The following is a 19,014-nucleotide window of genomic DNA, read 5'->3' as shown; positions in this document are numbered from 1 at the left end:
ACCAGAATGCTGAGAGAGAAGCTTACCGATCTTCTGGTGTCTTCTTTCTAACCACCCCTTTTAACTCCATTGGTATTTTCAAAGCTAGCACCTTGCCAGAAATGAAGTGTACACATGCTTCAGGCGGGAAGTGATGGTCAATTTTAATTTTTGTTCCAATAGTATGCTTGTTCCTTATACATGTCCGCACTCAGATAAAATTAGAACTCCAAGGAAAGAATTAAAGATAATGACTGGTCTGGTAGAAGCAAGGTACCAAAGGTTTAAATCAGTAGAAAAGAAAACAAACAAACAAACAAACTGATGACTGCAATATGTTAGAACAGAGAAAAATAAATCACAACAATAAAGAGTAATACTATAAAACAGGGTGGAAGTTGTAAGACTAAAAATTATAGTCAACAGAATAAATAGGAAACTGTAAAATCTCTCTGGAAATATTTGGCACACAGCTATGCTGCTTGGTTGATTCAGAGTGAAAATTTAAACCATCATTGGGCCACACAGGGATGAGCCATGGGGGGAGTAAAAATCGGGCCAAGATGCTCCTTAGGAGCAAACTTGGAATTTGCCTTTAATCACAAACAGATGGGCCATTGAGGGCCCATGTTTCTGCTCCATATAGCACAGACTCAATAATTTCATTCTGTGAAATGTTTAAGGAAGGTGTAACTAAAAGCCCAGTGCAGCACATTAAAAAAAAAAACAAAAAAAAAAAAAAAAAAAGGAAAAGGAAAAAGAAAAACTCAATAAAGCTCCCATAGAATGACCAGGTTTGAGCACTATTGCTTCCTGGTGTACCCTCCAAGTTAAACTATTTATGTAATGGAGTCCAAGTAATGAAATGGAGTGATGTACTGCATGGAATTATAAACCATAAACCAGCCATATGTTGGAGAAAATCTTGTTTTAAAAAAATAAAATTGTAAGTTTTTGATATAAGGATATTAAAAGTAGTTGTAGTTATCTTAAAAACATCTTTTCAATTTGCCTTTTAATTTACTTATGGCACTTCCTTTAACCAAGAGAAATACTTCTTTTTTAAAAATGAGTATCACGATCCTATGCATTTTGCTTTCTTCTTTAGTGTCTGTGTTTAAGCTATTCTTTCAGTATCAGAGATTAAATCAAAATTAAGTTGTGGGAGTTCCCTTCATGGCTCAGTGGTTAACAAACCCCACTAGGACCCATGGGGATGTGGGTTTGATCCCTGGCCTCACTCAGTGGGTTAAGGATCTGGCATTGCCGTGAGCTGTGATGTAGGTCACAGATGCAGCTCGGATTCCACATTGCTGTGGCTGTGGCTGTGGCTGTGGCATAGGCTGGCAGTTGTAGCTCTGATTCAACCCCTAGCCTGCGAACTTCCATATGCCACCAGTGCAGCCCTTGCTTATGTAGAATTCTGTGTTCACTAAGTTATGAACCCTCCTGTATGTGAGACTCTTTTCCCAGTTTTTTCATCCAGTCCTTTGATGTAGCCCATGAATTTCGTTGTAATTTTCTGGATTTCTTTATTACTGTTGAGTGTGACTATTTCTCTTATTATTCTGTGTGGTGGCCATGGAGGTGCTCTCAGATCTCCCCTCAGAAACCCACTGTGTGAAACAGCATGTGAGAAAAGGAGTCAATATTTTGGAAGGGACAAAGGATCCTGATCAGCATTAGAGGTAGGGCTGCTTTCGCATGATGGAGGGTAGAAAGAATGTGTGTGGAACTCAGGTAGGTTGGGTTTTACTCAGTATTCCCTGATCCTACCATAACTGTGAATGAACTAATAATGCATCAACCCCAGCCTAATAAGAGTGTGATTACCAAGAGCTCACACCCTTCCAGAAGGAGCCTTTGGATCAAAACTCCAGATGAGCCACCAAGAGCTGTGTGGCTAAGAGCAAAATGGATTTGGAACTGGTAGTGGAGGAGGGAGATGAAGGCAATTGGAGTTGTGGACCAAAGGCTAATTTCAGACACAAGGACTATAGTTTGGCCTATTAACCCTCTTTTGAAAATTTATCTTTATAAAAGTGGCCCATGGAAATCATGGAGGACAAATCCCCTGAAAATACGGGAGTGTGGATTCGTGTACAACACCAGGGGTGAATTGTGGTGGCTATGAAGGTGCCTATCTCCCTGTTCATCTCTCCCTTCAGGAGAATCCATTGTGAAGAAAGTCAGAGCACACAGTCTATGGATATGGCACCTCTGCAACTGCCTCATTTTTCAGGCTGAGATCTTAATCTCCCTGGTCTGCCCCCCACCCACAATGAGCATGATGGGGATTTTTTAGCCAAGTAATTCCTCTCTGATGCAGGACTCCTCTGAATGGGTGATCTTTGCTTCAGGGTTCCTCAATGGCTGGTGGAGACTTTCTCAAGGTTTCATGCACTCTGAAGCTCCCCTTACCCAAATGTCTCTCCTTTCCCCTCCCTTTCACAGGTATCAGAAATGCATCATGGTTTGAAGGAAAGAGGGTAATTAAAGTGTCTAATAAATGTTGAGCTTGAACATTTTATGTAAAAAATTAGAAGCAGTCAAAATAGAAGACAAATGGGTACTGGGGAAAGTATTTGCAAAATTAGACAAAGGGTTATTATCCTATTATACAAAGAATGCTGCTTACAGATTACCAAGAGAAAGGCAAGCTTTTAATTACATATGGATAGAGGAAATCAATAGGCATTTTATTAAGACAAAATTGAAAGCTGAAAATGAATAATTATGACTTGATTCTCCTATTGGCCCAACCATTTTAAGAAGACACCTTACCTCAAGAATTCTTTAACTATGTATGAGTTTTCCAGAGCTTAAATATTATCTCCTCAGAGAGGCCTTTTCTGACCTTTGTATGAAAGAAGCCTTTTTAACATTGTCTCCTTTTAAAATATATGGGAAAGGGAGAAAGGAGGGAAATAGTGTTATCTCCTCTCTTGAGTGGTCTAGTCACCTTCTCCAAGTCCCCTATTCCTTCGTTAGTCTCTTCTCTGCCAAGGGTCATGGCTTACTCTGAAGTAGATTGCAGAATGGGAATTCCTGGATTAGAACACCTCCAAAGGCAGCACTGCTATTTCTCTCAAGGCCTCTGTTCGGTGGGGTTAAGCATGGGGCACACCTGACTCTCCTTTCAGTCAAGATCATATCAGGTTGTTACATTATCTCAAATTTTTCTGAAGGGCCAGGAAAACTAAAGCCACAGGAAAGAGAAGAATTTTCCTGAATCCTCCAGCATCCTCAGGGATACAGGGAAAAGAAGACCATTAAGACCACATTCTAGTGAAGGGAGAGCATCTGATTTATGGTGTAAAATGAAGCCACTTGCTGGAGCCAGTTGCCATCAGAGAAGCAAATATCCACAGAAAAGATTACAAGGGCAAATGTTTACCAACATCTGGAGGCTGTGGCCAGGCATTTGGTCCTCACAGATGTAATCCCCAAAAGGAAAACAGATCTGGCAGTTAGGAAAGGAAGATCACAGATACCACTAGAATTTTTGGTAAATAAAAAAAAGTGAGAGGAAACGATATGGGCTGAGAAAGAAGAAACAAGGTAAAGGGGTGAGAAAAACTCTCAGCCTTGTGTTTTGAAGAGTTAAATGGAGAACTGTAAACTTGAACGTTTGCTCTTGGGGCATTTTATGAGCTACTCCAGGTATGCCTCTGTTGCTATCCTTGATGATGTGGTCTGAAGAAACACTTATGACCACCACACTGCCTTGTTCCAGAAAAGGATGTAAGATGATTTATAAAGTTAGACAAAATACAGCCAGATAACATCATTTGAAGTAGATGAGAAAGAAAAGGGGGCCAAGAATGAGGCTAACGTAGAATAACAAAGACCAAAGTGCCCTAATGGAGCACAAATTTAGCTCTTGTTTTTTAGTAGCAAATTTGAAAACCCAGCCCACAGTGTCCATACGATAGCAGCAAATGAACTAACTGTTCAGGAGAAGCACAGATATCCAATGCTAAGGCCAGAATGAAATAACTCTTTTCATTTATTTATTTTTATTTTTATTTATTTATTTATTTTTTGTCTTTTTGCTATTTCTTGGGCCGCTCCCGCGGCATATGGAGGTTCCCAGGCTAGGGGTTGAATCGGAGCTGTTGCCACCGGCCTACGCCAGAGCCACAGCAACGCAGGATCCGAACCGTGTCTGCAACCTACACCACAGCTCACGGTAACGCTGGACCCTCAACCCGCTGAGCAAGGGCAGGGACCGAACCCGCAACCTCATGGTTCCTAGTCGGATTCGTTAACCACTGCACCACGACAGGAATTCCCAGAATGAAATAACTCTTGAGAGTCCACATAAAGAGGCTATTGTGTTACCTAATCAACAACATTCTCACAGCTGACATGATAACTTTCATGAGGCAGTTTTGTAGAGTGTTCAGCAATGCTGATCAAAGGCTCCAAACCAAAGGGAAATCCTAGGGGTATAGAAAGAGATATTGCACAGGTGGTCTTTTCTGCGTGCTTGCCTGACTTAATTCTGAGGTACATTTTAAAGGGTCTGAGGAAGTGGTAAAAAACAAATTCTTAATATTCCTTTCTGAATACTATTTGCCCCAGCCAAACCCATGGCTGATAGATGTTAGGTATCTGGGAGTTCAGAACTGGATATCCTACACCTGGAGTTCTATTCCCGAGATCTAGGGGGAAAAAGTAGTAAGACAATAGAGGACACTGAGTAAGTGTAGGAGCGATATCTTTTGGGAAAATTTAGATGTCTAATAATCCTGAGTTTCTGAGGGAGTACTCTAGAGCTTGGCCAAGTTTCTCTTTAGAAAAATAAAATTGAATATGCACTCTGAGACAGATGGGCCACTTAGGTTCCAAATTTCTGCTCAGTATAACCTAGTCTTAATTAATATTAGTGTGGAAAATGTGTAAAGAAGGCATAACCAAACATAGGGGCCATTAAAATTAATCCTCCCCTCCCCTGATTCCCAAAAAACATCCATAGAAAGCTGAGCTTTGAGTACTGTGATTTCCTGATGTTCTTCCAAGTTACATTATTTGCATAATGTACATCAAGGTATCTGCATGAAGTGATCTTCTGTATAGAATTAATTAGGAATCAACTGAAATTTGAAAAATATCTTGGTTTTTCAAAACTCCAAGAGCTCTGTATATACTCAGGATATTAAACTTTCATCAAATAGCCATATTCTAAAATGTTCTGGCTTTTATTTTTTCTGTTAATATCTTTTGGTATATTTGTTTTAAATTTTTATATAACGGAATGGAACAATTCTGGCTTTATCTTTGGCTTTTTCTTTCATAGGTCTTTTCTCATCTTGATAAGGAAGAGACTTGCTTTCTATTACAAGTTAATCACTAATGGGATGTTGCCTATAAACTTAAATTTTATGTAATGGCCCATCTCTGGGAACCCTGCCACCCAGGTAATGAGAATTAAGCTAAAATGCCTTTGTTTAGCTCAAACACCCTGATCAGGTCCACCTGTGAATGGCTGCAGGAAGAAATTAACATGTGGTTTCTGGAGTAAGGCGGGAACTAGGCCTTTAACCCCTCCCCTTTTAGAGCAAAAGAAGCCTGATTTCTAACTCAGGGAAGATGGTTCTTTGGGGCGCTAGCCCACCATCTTCTCACTCTGCTGGCTTTCCAAATAAAGTCACTATTCCTTGTCCCAACAACTCATCTCTTGATTTATTGGCCTGTTGTGTGGTGAGCAGTATGAGCTTGGACTTTGACAAATTTTGACAAAATCAGCTAGGATCCGTGCTGCTGGTGGTCAGCTGGCCTCAGGGAATTTTCAGGTAAGACCCTAGTAGCTTCCCGGACCCCTTGTCTTGAGAAGCTTCCCTTCAAGATTCCCCTGAGGTGGGACTGATTGCCCCAGGGCTTGGCAGTTGGAGCACAGAATGGTCATCTAGGAAATGATGGGCTCAATACAGTTGGGTAAGTCACTATAGTGCGTTTAGCCAGAAACTCATTCCTCTCTTTGGAGCTTTTTCCTCGGGAATAAGTCAGTTTGTTTTGTATTTGAGTGAGGTGACTGCTGAAGACGGGAAATAGTTCCTGGACTTTTACCCCATCTGTAAATTGGTTCCTTTGTTTCTTTGGGCATTTATGTGTGCCGTTTGTGTTTTGTTTGATATTTCTGTCTTTAAAAAATGGGGAATGTTTTAACTTTCTAAAGTCCTCTGAGTGTTTCTTGCTTTTGTGTTTTCGTTTTTGTTTTGTTTTGCTTTTTAGGGCTGCATCTGAGGCATATGGAAGTTCCCAAGCCAGGGTCGATTAGGCTATAGGTTTTTGGTGTGGTGTCCTTTTTGCAGACAATAGAATTGTAGCCTCTCTTACTTCTGATGCAGCTGCCAGCCTATGCCACAGCCTCAGCGGCAGAATCCAAGCCACGTCTGTGACCTACACCACAGCAATGTTGGATCCCCGACCCACTGAGTGAAGTCAGGGATCAAACCCACACCTTCATGGATAGTAGTCGGATTCATTTCCACTGCACCACAACAGGAACTCCCTGAAGTGCATTTTGGATAAGTGATTTGATTACAGCTGTGAATCCATGTCTGAGGAGAAGATACTTTATTGTAAGAATGTGTGGCCACAGTACCTGATAGGATCTCCACATAGGCAGGATTATCTTGGGACCCTGTGCACCATATATTATCACCCTTACTCTGTTAAGTATATCATTTTTGGTCTCCAAAAATGGTCTGGGTGCAACAGCTCTCCAAGGGGTCACATTGCATTGGGGTTGAGTTGATTGTTTTTGGGATATGTAAAACCTCAAGACCAAACTTTAAGGGTCTATTTAGAGTTTTTTGTTTGTTCTTTGGTTTCTTCATTTCTTTTTGTCTTGGTACCATTTCTCTGTTAACAGTCTGATGTTAAATGGAGGAGAGGAACAACAACAACCTGTCTTCACTTGCCTGCAAGTTGGACAGTCCCAGGAGAAGAGAAAGTTTCCTCTTGGTTCCTACAAATCACCCAAAGCCCCTTCCCAGAATTAAGCCCACTTAGTTGATGCCAAGAGAAAAGGGCATCCTTTTAATGGTTTGATTTGATCACTTGCTATTTATGGTTTTACTGTGGTCTTTGAATGGCTCTATAGCCATCTTGTGAGGAAGGGAAGAATGATGAAATCCTCTATGTGCCTCTATGTGCAAGCATTTGTGCTATGACATGAGGGTGGAAAAAAGACAGGTGTCACATTAAGATAAAAGAAACCAAGGGAAATCTATCACACAGGATGAAAAGGAATGAGGGTGAGGGTATGTTGCTTCAGCCTCCACCCGGCTACTCTAGTCATTACATCCACCACTTCCTGTTTCTACCCAGCCCCAATTCCTGACACTGGGAATCAAGAAGTGGTCTAACCCCGGCTTTTAAGAATTAATTAGAAAGACCTGTGTTAGCTCCTGGGGCACAAAGACTTAGATATTGTCATTTTAGACCTAATAAGGCACTCAAGTTGAACCTGTAGCCACTTCTGGAGCAGGGCAATTTCCTTTGTGCCCATATCCTGTGGCAGGCGTTCATGCAAATGGCCATCTAGCTGGGTTTCTCTGGATGCATAATCCTTTCTTCACCTCAGACTTACTGAATTAAAGATCACAGCCCTCCTTATAGGGAGGATATGCTTACAAGAGATGAAAGGAAAATGGTCATTGATAGGCCAGGGAAGAAGTGTACCAGCTCCAGCTAACAGGGCCAAATAATACAGCTGAAGCCCATTTGGCAGTACCCACAGTTTAAACAAATCAGGACCCCATCAAGGAGGAATGCCCTTAATAAAGCTCTACCGTCAATGCATCTTGGCAGGGCTTTGAAAAGAGGTACAAAAGCAAAAGAGTATGAAAAAAAAGTCAAGAAATTCAGCAAAAACCAAATGAAGGCTCTTCTGAATTTTTGGTGATGGTCTCTCAGGCCTATGCAAGTTATACTGATGCAGATCCAGGGGCACTTGAAAGTAAGGAAATGGTAAATTTGACCTTTTTTGGACAAAGTGACTCAGATAACTTTCAGAAGAAAGTTGTAAAAATTAGATGATGTGTTTGGAATGAATCCTTCTCAACTGGTAGATGTTGCTTTTAAAATGTTCTCGACAACAGCGAACAATGACAGAAGAAGATGCTGAATGAAATGCCACCTTATTTTAGTTACGTTTTTATTTGAAATATAGTTGATTTATAGTGTTTTGTTAGTTTATAATGTACAGCAAAGTGATTCAGTTATGCATACATATATATATATATATACATATATATATATATACTTTTTTATATATTCTTTTCCATTATGGTTTATTACAGCATATTGAATATAATTCCCTGTACTATACAGTAGGACCTTGTTATTTACCTGTTTTATATATGGTAATTTATATCTGCTAATATAGACTCCTAATTTATCCCTCACTTCCCCACACCTTTCCTCTTTTGCAACCATAAATTTGTTTTCTATGTCTGTGAGTCTTTTTCCATTATGTAACAGGAAACAGTGTCATATTTGTGTCATATTTTATTTTTCACTTTTAAGAATTTTTTTGAAATATAGCTGATTTATAATGTTCTGTTAATTTATACTGTACACAAAGTGATTCAGTGATACATATACATACATCCATTCTCTTTCAGATTCTTCTTCCATATAGAATATCACAGAATAAAGGGTAGAGTTCTCTCCTATACAGCAGTTCCCATTGGCCATTCTATATAACTCAGTGTGGATATGATAATCCCAGACCCCCAGTCCATCCCTCTGCCCCCATTTGTGCCCTTTTGTAACCCTAAATTTGTTTTCTTTTTATCTTCTGAAAATAAGTTCATTTGTGTCCTTTTCTTAGATTCTGCATGTAAGAGATACCATGATATTTGTCTTTCACAGTCTAACTTCACTTAGTATGATAATTTCTAGGTCCATCCATGTTGCTACAAATGGCATTATTTCACTCTTTTTAATGGCTGAGTAATATTCCATTGCATAGATGTACAACATAGATTACACATTTAAGTGATATCATATGATATTTGTCTTTCTCTTTCTGAATTACCTCACGTAGTATGATGTCTAGTTCCATCCATGTTACTGCAAATGACGTTATTTCATTCTTTTTTTTTATGGCTGAGTAATGTTTAATTGTATATATGTACCATGTATTCTTTATCCATTCATCTGTCAGTGGATATTTAGGTTGCTTCCATGTTTTGGCTATTGTAAATAGTGCTACAATGAATATTGGGGTGCACGTGTCTTTTCAAATTATAGTTTTCTCTTATATGCCCAGGAGTGGTATTGCTGGATCATATTGTAACTCTGTTTTCAATTTTTTAAAGAAACTTCATACTGTTCTCAGTAGTGGCTGCATCAGTTTACATTCCCCTCAAAGTGTAGGAGAGTCCCCTTTTCTCCACATTCTTTCCAGGATTTCTCATTGTAGAGTTTTTGATGATGGCCATTCTGACTAGTGTGTGATACCTCATTGTAGTTTTGATTTGCATTTCTTCAAAAATTGGTGATGAGCATTTTTTTCATGTTCTTGCTGGCCATCCATAGTATATCTTCTTTGAAGAAATAATTATTGAGGTCTTCTCCCCATTTTTGATTGGATTATTCTTTTTATTGAGTTATATGACTTGTTTGTATAATTTGGAGATTAAGCCCTTATTGGTTGCATTGTCTACAGCTATATTCTCCCATTCTGTAGATTGTTATTTTCATTTTTTTCATTGTATCTTTTGCTGTGCAAAAACCTTTAAGTTTGATTAGGTACCATTTGTTTATTTTTGTTTTTATTTCTATTGCCTTGGGAGACTGACCTAAGAAAGCATTTTTAGAGTTGATGTCAAAGAATGTTTTGCCTGATAATGTTTTGCATATGTTCTCTTCTAGGAGTTTTTATGTTTTTTTATGTTTATTTTTGTGAATGTGTGAGGGTGTGTTCTAGTTTCATTGATTTACATGCAACTGTCCAGTTTTGCTAGCACTGCTTGCTGAAAAGACCATCATTTTCTCATTTTATATTCTTGCCTCCTTTGTCAAAGATTAATAATAGGTATCTGAGTTCATTTCTGGGTTTTCTGTTCTGTTCCATTGATCTGTCTATACCAGTCCCACACAGTCTTGATTACTGTAGTTTTGTAATATTGTCTGAAGTCTGGGAGTGTTATGCCAATCTATAGACTGTTTTGGGTAGTACAGCCATTTTAAAAAGTAAATTCTTCAAACCAGGAGCATGGGGTATGTTACCATTTCTTTGAATCCTCTTTAATTTCCTCAATTAATATTTTATAGTTCTCAGAAGTATAAAATTTTCACCTTAGTTTTATTTCTAGATATTTTATTTTGGGGGTGCCATTTTAAAAGGTAGAGTTTTTTTTTTACATTCTGTTTCTATTATTTCATTGTTAGTATACAGAAATGCAATAGATTTTTTTTTAAGGTTTATTGAAGTATAGTTAATTGGCAAGTTTTTTAGGGTTGTTTGTTTTTGTTAGAACAACTCAAGCAAAATAAAATTCCAGTTTATTGTTGGACAACATTGTTTCACGCATATCAAACTAGCCAAAAATAAATAAATAAATAAATAAACATCAACTTCAGAGACAAAAAAGGAAAAAAAATGAAACTTTTTATCTTTGGTCTTTTTAAGCATGTCATGCAAACCAGCCTCTTATAATACAGCTAAGTACATACACAAAAAAATTTACTGGAATGCTCAGAATAAGATTTTTGTTGTTTTTGCTTTTTTACAAGTTTTTTTTTTTTTTCTCCTTTGAGATAATAATGAACATAGTCACACCACAAGAAAAGTTAGAAGTAGGGCAGCAAATGCTCCAAAGGCTGGTTTGGTCATCTGAGATCATTAAAAATGGCTGACCCCTAACAATATGTACAAAAATATAAAATGCAAATAAAAAATACAAATTTTCCTTTCTAAAGTACTTTAAGAAAAAAAGTACAGCCTTGTAAGTTTGGGTTTTTTTTTTCCTCCCCTGTTGCAAATTCACATGTAGTTTTGGTCAGGTGGTAGAGAGCGTATGTCATCTGCAGGTGACACTGCCTGCAGTGGGTGGGCAGGCAGGACTCTCTACTTGAAGGTGACCAGGGTTAGGATTCTTCTGAGATGGGAAGTGGAGGGTGAATGGGTCGCAGTGGCTTTTTTTTTTTTTTTTTTTTTTTTTTTAGCTTTTCCTTTTTTGCTATCTGGTCATCCTCATCAGTCTTTTGCTTTTTGGTGTCAACATTGTCATCCTCATCATCTTCAGCTGCCCGTTTGTCTGTAGCTGCCTCAGCCTCCTCATCCTTATCTCCATCCTCTTCTTCACCATCACCTTCCTCCTCCTCCTCTTCCTCCCCACCTTATTCCTCTACCTCATTGTCAGCCTCCTGCTCACCATTTTCCTCATTAGCATTCCCATTAGCATGTGCCTCTCTCTCATTCTCCACCTCATCTGCAACATCCTCCTTTTTTAAGTCCTTGGTGGTGATCTCGGAGCTGGTGTCCATGGCTGCATCTGACATGATGGGGCATGCTGGTGATACAATGCAGCAGATTGAAAAGGAGCAGGAGTCCAAGGACTCTGACAATAAAGCTGCCAGAGTCCAAGGTGGCAGAGGAGACCTTAGAGAGAGCCAGACCTTAGAGAGAGCCAATAGAGAGCCAGACACGGGAACAATGCGAAGATGTCTTTTCAGAGCAACCAATAGGGGGATTTACAATTTTATGATAATTTATGCTGTACAACAAAGTGATCCACTTACACATATATGTACATACATTCTCTTTTAGATTCTTTTACTGCATAGATTATCACAGAACATTGGGTGGAGTTCTCTGTGCTATACAGCAAGTCCCCTTTGGCCAGACTTCATTCCGTATACCTCAGTGGGCATATGCCAATCCCAAACTCCCAGTCCATCTACTGTCCTCACCCCGAAAACTGTCCCTTTTGGTAACCATAAATTTTTTAAAGTCTGTGAGTCTGGGATTATTCCTTCTTCAACCTTTTGGAAAAGTTTAAGAAAGATCTCTAAGTTCTTTTTTGTATGTTTGGTAGAATTCACCTGTGAAACCATCTGGTCCTGGATTTTTGTTTGTAGGGAGTTTTTTTTAATGACACTCAATTTAATTTCTAGTGATTGGTCTGTTCAATTGATCTATTTCTTCCTGATTCAGTTTGGGTGGGCTGTATGTCTCTAGAAAGCTGTCCATTTCTTCTAGGTTGTCAGATTTGTTATCATATAATTGTTCAGAGTATTCTCTTATGGTATTTTTGTATTTCTGCAGTATCTGTTGAGATTTCTCATTTTTCATTTCTTATTTTATTTGAGTTCTTTCATTCCTCTTCTTGGTGAATCTGGCCAGAGGGTGTCAATTTTGTTTTCCCTTTCAAAGAACCAGCTCTTGGCTTTATTGATTTTTTTTTTTTTTTTTTTTTGGTATTGGTTTTTGAATCTCTATTTTATTGAATTCCTCCCTGATCTTTATGATTTCCTTCCTTCTGCTGGCTTTAGGAAAACCTAAAAGTTTGTTCTTATTTTTCTAATCCTTTTAGGTGGTGGGTTAAGTTGTCAATTTGAGATTTTTCTTCTTTTTGAGGAAGTCCTGTATTGTGATGAACTTCCCTCTAAGCACTTCTTTTGCCACATCCCATAGATTTTGATTGATTGTGTTTTCATTATAATTTGTCTGGAGGTATTTTTTAATCTCCTTTTGGATTTCCTCATTGACCCTTTAGTTTTTTAGTAGGATGTTACTTAGTCTCCATGTAGTTTTTTATTTTATTTTATTTTTTTCCTGTGGTTGATTTCCAGTTTCATGCCATTGTGGTCAGAGAAGATATCTGAAATAATTTCTATACTCTTAAATTTGTTGAGGTTAGTTTTGTGCCACAGTATATGGTCAGTCCCAGAGAATGTTCTAAGTGCACTTGAAATGAATATATATTCTGATTTTTTTAGATGTAAAGTCTTAAAATTACACTCCCCAAAATTAAATACCTAGGAATAAACCTGACCAGAGATGAAAAACTTATATGCTGAGAACTAAAAAATTTTAGTGAAGGAAATTAAAGAGGATTCAGAGAAATGGAAAGATATTACATACTCCTGGATTGAAAGAATTAATGTTAAAATGGCCATACTTCACAGAGCAATCTACAGATTCAATGCAAGCCCTATCAAAGACCCATGACATTTTTCACAGAACTAGAACAGACAATCCAAAAATTTATGTGGAATCATAGAAGACCCAGAATTGCTAAAGAAATCCTGAGGAACAAAAACCAAGCAGGAGGAAGAGCTCTCCTAGACTTCAGATAATATTACAAAGCTACAGTAATCAAGACAGTATAGGACTGGTACAAAAACAGACATACAGACCAATGGAACAGAGTAGCAAACCCAGAAATAAACCCAGACCTATGGTCAATTAATCTTTGATAAAGGAGGCAAGAATATAAAATGGGAAAAAGACAGTCTCTTCAGCAGGTGGTACAGGTAGAACTAGATGGCCGTATGTCAGTCAACAAAACTGGAACATGCCCACACACCATGCACAAAAATAAACTCAAAACAGCTTAAAGACTTAAACATAAGACAAGACACCATCAAACATCTAGAAGAGAACATGGGCAAAACATTCTCTGACATCAACCATACAAATCCCCCATTATTATTGTGTTATTATTGATTTCTCCTTTTAAGGTTGTTAGCAGTTGTCTTATACATTGTGGTGATCCTATGTTGGCTGCATAAATATTTTAAATTGTTATATCTTCTTCTTGGATTGATCCTTTGATCATTATGTAATGTCCTTCCTTGTCTCTTAAAATATTCATTTTAAGGTCTATTTTGTCTGATATGTGTATTGCTACTCCAGCTTTTTTTGATTCCAGTTTGTGTGGAATATTTTCTTCCTTCCTCTCACTTTCAATTTGTATGTGTCCCTAGAAGTGAGGTGGGTCTCTTCGAGACAGTATATATATGGGTCTTGTTTTTGTATCCATTCAGCCAGCCTGTGTCTTTCGGTTGGGGCGTTTAGTCCATTAACATTTAAAGTAATTTTGATATGTTTGTTCCTATTGCCATTTTATTAACTGTTTTGGATTTGTTTTTGTTGCTCTTTTTTCTTCCCCTCTTCTCTTGTTCTTTCCTCTTGTGGTTCGATGACTATCTTTAGTGTTGTATTTGAGTTGATTTTTTAAATTTGTTTATGTATCAATTGTAGGTATTTGCAGTTACCCTGAAGTTTTGATATAGGAGTCTGTATATATATATATATATATGTGTGTGTGTGTGTGTATATATATATATATATATATATATATATATATATATGATTGTTTTAAGTTGTTGGTCTCTTAATTGCAAGTGCATCTCCATTGTCCTGCATTTGTACTCTCCTCACGATTTCCGATTTTGGTAGCATAATTATGCATGGAATATTTCGTATCTTTACTGTATATATGCCTTTACTGGTGAGCCTTGTCATTTGTGGTATTTTTGTTTCTGGTTGTGGCCTTTTCTTTTCTATCTAGAGAAGTTCCTTTAGTATTTGTTGTAAAGCTGGTTTAGTGTTGCTGAAATCTCTTAGCTTTTGCTTATCTGTAAAGCTTTTGATTTCTCCTTCAAATCTGAACAAGAGCCTTGTTGGGTAAAGTAATCTTGGTTGTAGTTTTTTTTCCTTTCATCATGTTAAGTATATTATGCCACACCCTTCCTGCCTGCAGTTTCTGCTGAAAAATCTGCCAATAACCTTATCAGGGTTCCCTTGTATGTTATTTGTTTCTTTTCCCTAGCTGATTTCAATATTTTCTCTTTTTCTTTAATTTTGGTCAGCTTGATTAGTATGTGTCTCACAGTGTTCCTCCTTGGGTTTATTTTGTATGGTATTTGTTGTGCTTCCATGTTAGGGAAGTTTTCAGCTATTATATTTTTGGGTTTTTTTTTGTTTTTTTTTTGTTTTTTTTGTTTTTGTTTTTTGTCTTTTTGCTATTTCTTAGGCCGCTCCCACGGCATATGGAGGTTCCCAGGCTAGGGGTTGAATCGGAGCTGTAACCACCGGCTTACACCAGAGCCACAGCAACGCAGGATCCGAGCCGTGTCTGCAACCTACACCACAGCTCACGGCAACGCCGGATCGTTAACCCACTGAGCAAGGGCAGGGACCGAACCCGCAACCTCATGGTTCCTAGTCGGATTCGTTAACCACTGCGCCACGACGGGAACTCCCTATTATATTTTTGAATATTTCTTCTGTCCCTTTCTCTCTTTTCCTTCTGGCACCCTTATATTTTGGATGTTGGTGCATTTAACCTTGTCCCAGAGTTCTCCAAGACTGTCTTCATTTCTTTTCAGTCTTTTCTCCTTTTTCTGTTCCACATCAGTGATTTCCACTATTCTCCTCCACCTTGCTTATTCATTCTTCTGCCTCTTGCATTCTGCTGTTGGTTGCTTCTAATGAATTTTTTATTTCAGTTACTGTATTTTGCATCTCTGCTTAAGTTTTAATTGTATTTCTTTGCTCAATATTTCCCATAAATTATCAATCTTTGCCTCCAGTTTATTTCCAGTGTCTTGCATCATCAGTCTAAAGTCTTTTTCCTGAAGACTGATAATCAGCAGATCACTTAGCTGTTGTCCTGTTTTTTTTTTTTTTTCTTTCTCCCTTATCTGAGTTATAGTTCACTGTCTTTTCATTTTTATGGGCTTTTGCTGTAGTGACCTTTTTGCAGCCAATAGAATTGTGGCTTCTCTTCTGATGTATGCCCCCTTGTGGCTGAAGTTGGTACAGGGGCTTGCTGTAGGCTTCCTGATGGGAGGGACTGGTGCCTGTCCATAGGTAGGTGGGGCTGACTTCTATCACTCTGGTGGGTGGGGCTTTGTCTCTGGGTGAGATTAGAGGCAGCTGTGTGCCTGGGGGTCTTTAGGCAGCTTGTTTCCTGATACAAGGAAGCAAGCACTATGATCCCACCTAGATTATTGTTTGGGACTTCTCAGTACTAATGGGTGGGGCCTGATTTTCCCAAAATGGCCACCTCCAGAGAAACACAGGCTGATAATTATTCCTTAGAGCTCAGGCTCCAATGAGCCACTGTCACCCCCTTTTTTCCCAGGAGATCCTCTAAGAACTGCAGTCAGGTCTAACCCTGATTCCTATGGAGCCTTTGCTTTGCCCTGGGACCCAGTGCACATGAAAGTCTGTATGCACCTTTCAAGAATGGGGTCTCTTTTTCCCCCAGTTCCAGATCCCCAGGCATGGTGACTTGACATGGGGCTCAGAACTCTCACTCCCATAGGTGAGTCTCTGTGATATAGTTACTTTCCAGTCTGTGGGCTTCCCCTCTGGGAGGTATGAAGTTGCTTATATTGTGTAATTGCCCCTCCTACCTCTTGATGTGGCCTCTTCTTTGTCTTCTGGAGTAGGATATTTCTTGAAAGTTTCCAGTCCATTTGGTTGAAGGTTGTTCAGCATTTGGTTGTAATTTTGTTGTTTTTATGAGAGAAGTTGAGCTCCAGTCCTTTTATTTTATCATCTTAATCCCATCTCAATCTGCTTTCTTTTGTAAAATTGGGTTTTCTGTCTGCTATCCTTACTGGGTGATTTCCATTATTCTATCTTCCAAGTCACTTATTCATTCCTCTGCATTATTCACTCTGCAGTTCAATGCTTTTAACAGCTTTTGTCTCTGCAAATGAATTTTCTAATTGATTTCTAAGGCTCATTCTTATAGTTTCTAGTTCCTTTTTAAAGTAATCTGTCTTAGTTTTGATATCCTTTCTTAATTCTTCAGTATTTTATTTACCTACTTTTTGAACTCATTGTATTTTAGACTGTTTCATTGTTTTCTCCCTTAAAGGAATTCTCCTCTTCTTTTAACTGGGAATTGTTCCTGTGTTTATTTGTTTATATTTTTCTTATTCTCCGAAGCCTGAGTCTCATTGCCTACCCCCCATGCAAGTGTCTCAGGCCATGGTATGCTGGGAGGAGATACCAAAGGTCTGTGCAGCTCTGTCTGCTTTGCCCTTCTCAGACTGGCTGCTGTGCTTTTTTCCATAGTTTTGAGGTTCCCCCTCCATCATGGCTGATCTCCCTGTCAGCTAATTGGCCCTCCCCAGGTGCACATTTCTTTCCTTTCTCACAGCTCCCTCTCAGGAGTGTTTGTCCCATCCTGATTTTTTTTTTTTTTCTTTTCTTTCTCTTTTTTCTTTTAATTCTACTCAGGTAAAGAGTTCTTGCCATTTTGGGAGGTCTGAGTTCTTCTGCCAGCATTCAGTAGTTATTTTGTACAAATCATTCTGCATGTAGATGAGTTATTTATTTTTTTGATGTGTTTGTGGAAGAAGGTGAGTGCTGTGTCTTACTCCTCTGCCATCTTGATCCCAGCCCCCTCATAAATATTCTTTTTGATGTTTTTCATGTTCTTTTCCATTTTGGTTTATCACTGGATATTGAATACAATTCTCTGTTCTATACAGTAGGACCTTGTCTTTTATCCTACTGTCTTATATATAATTGTTTGCTAATCCCAAACTCTGAATCCTTGTTTTTTATCCTACTATCTTATGTATAATAGTTTGCTAATCCCAACCTCCCAATCCTCTGCTAATTCCAAACTCTCAATCCTTCCCTACCCTCCTCCCCATTGGCAACAAGTCTGTGCTCTGTCTGTGAGTCTGCTTCTCTTTTTTAGATGTTTATTTATGTCATATTTTAGATTCTACTTAAATGTGATACAGTACCTGTCTTTCTCTTTCTGACTTACTTCATTTAGTAGGATAATCTCTAGGTCCATACATGTTACTAAAAATGGCACTATTTCATTCTTTTGAATACCTGAGTAATATGTCATAGTATATATACACACACGAAACACATTTGTATATATACAAATACACACACACACACATTTTCTTTAGCCATTCATTTGCCAATAGACATTAAAGTTTCTTCCATATTTACCTATTGTAAATAGTTCTGCAATGAACATAGGATTTCATGTATCTTTTTGAATTATAGTTTGGTCTGGATATACGCCCAGGAATAGGATTGCTGTATCATATTTCAACTCTATTTTTATTTTAAATTTGGTTTAGTTTAGTTTTTTTTCTTTTTGAGGATACTCTATACTGTTTTCCATAGTGGCTTTATCAATTTACATTCCCACCAACATTGTACAAGGGTTCCCTTTTCTCCACACCCTCTCCAGCATTTTTTAGTATTTAATGATGGCTATTGTGACCAATGTGAGGTGGTACCTCACTGTAGTTTTGATTTGTATTTCTCTAATAATTAGCAGTATTGAGCATCATTTCATGTGCCTATTGCCCTCTGTATATCTTCTTCATAAAAATGTCTTTTTAGATCTTCTGCCAATTTTTTTGATTGAGGTTGTTTGGTTTAGTTTTATATTTTTTGTTGAGGTGTATGAGTTGTTTGTATATTTTGGAAATTAGAGCCTTGTTGGTCACATCATGTGCAAATATGTTCTCCCAGGCCATAGGTTGTCTTTTGTTCTGTTTATGGATTCCTTTGCTATGCAAAATCTTTTGAATTTGATTAGGTCCCATTTGTTTACTTTTGCTTTTATTTTTATTTCCTTGGTAGATTGACCTAAGAAAACATTGATATGATTTGTCAGAATGTTTTGCCTATGTTCTCGTCTAACAGTTTTATGGTGTTAGGTCTTATATTGTAAGTCTTTGAGCCATTTCGAGGTTATTTTTGTACATGATGTGAGGGTGTGTTCTAATCTTTTTTTTTTTTTTTTTTTAAACATACAGCTGTCCTGCTTTCTCAACACCACTTGCTGAAGAGACTTGTCTTTTCCTCATTGTATATTCTTGCTTTGTTAAAGATTGATTGTTGGTGTGTGGGTTTATTTCTGGGCTCTCTATTCTGTTCCATTAATCTACATATGTCTGTTTTTGGTTTTTTGGTTTTCTTTCTTAGGACCGCATCTGTGGCATGTGGAAGTTCCCAGGCTAGGGGTGGGATCTGAGCTGCAGCTGCTGGCCTATGCCATAGTCATT

At 38.1% G+C, this 19,014-nt stretch overlaps 1 protein-coding gene across 1 annotated transcript; it reads right to left on the bottom strand.

The window, feature by feature from the left end:
- On the bottom strand, positions 11,089-12,019 carry LOC100738575 (prothymosin alpha-like). Its single transcript, XM_021063958.1, is given in 1 exon segment — positions 11,089-12,019. A coding segment is annotated over 1 exon segment (414 nt). The 5' UTR covers positions 11,503-12,019.

The sequence above is a fragment of the Sus scrofa genome, chromosome 9 (assembly GCF_000003025.6).
Source record: "Sus scrofa isolate TJ Tabasco breed Duroc chromosome 9, Sscrofa11.1, whole genome shotgun sequence".
NCBI lineage: Eukaryota > Metazoa > Chordata > Mammalia > Artiodactyla > Suidae > Sus > Sus scrofa.
The sequence above is the reverse complement of the archived record's forward strand: the minus strand, read 5'-3'. Positions and strand labels throughout refer to the sequence as shown.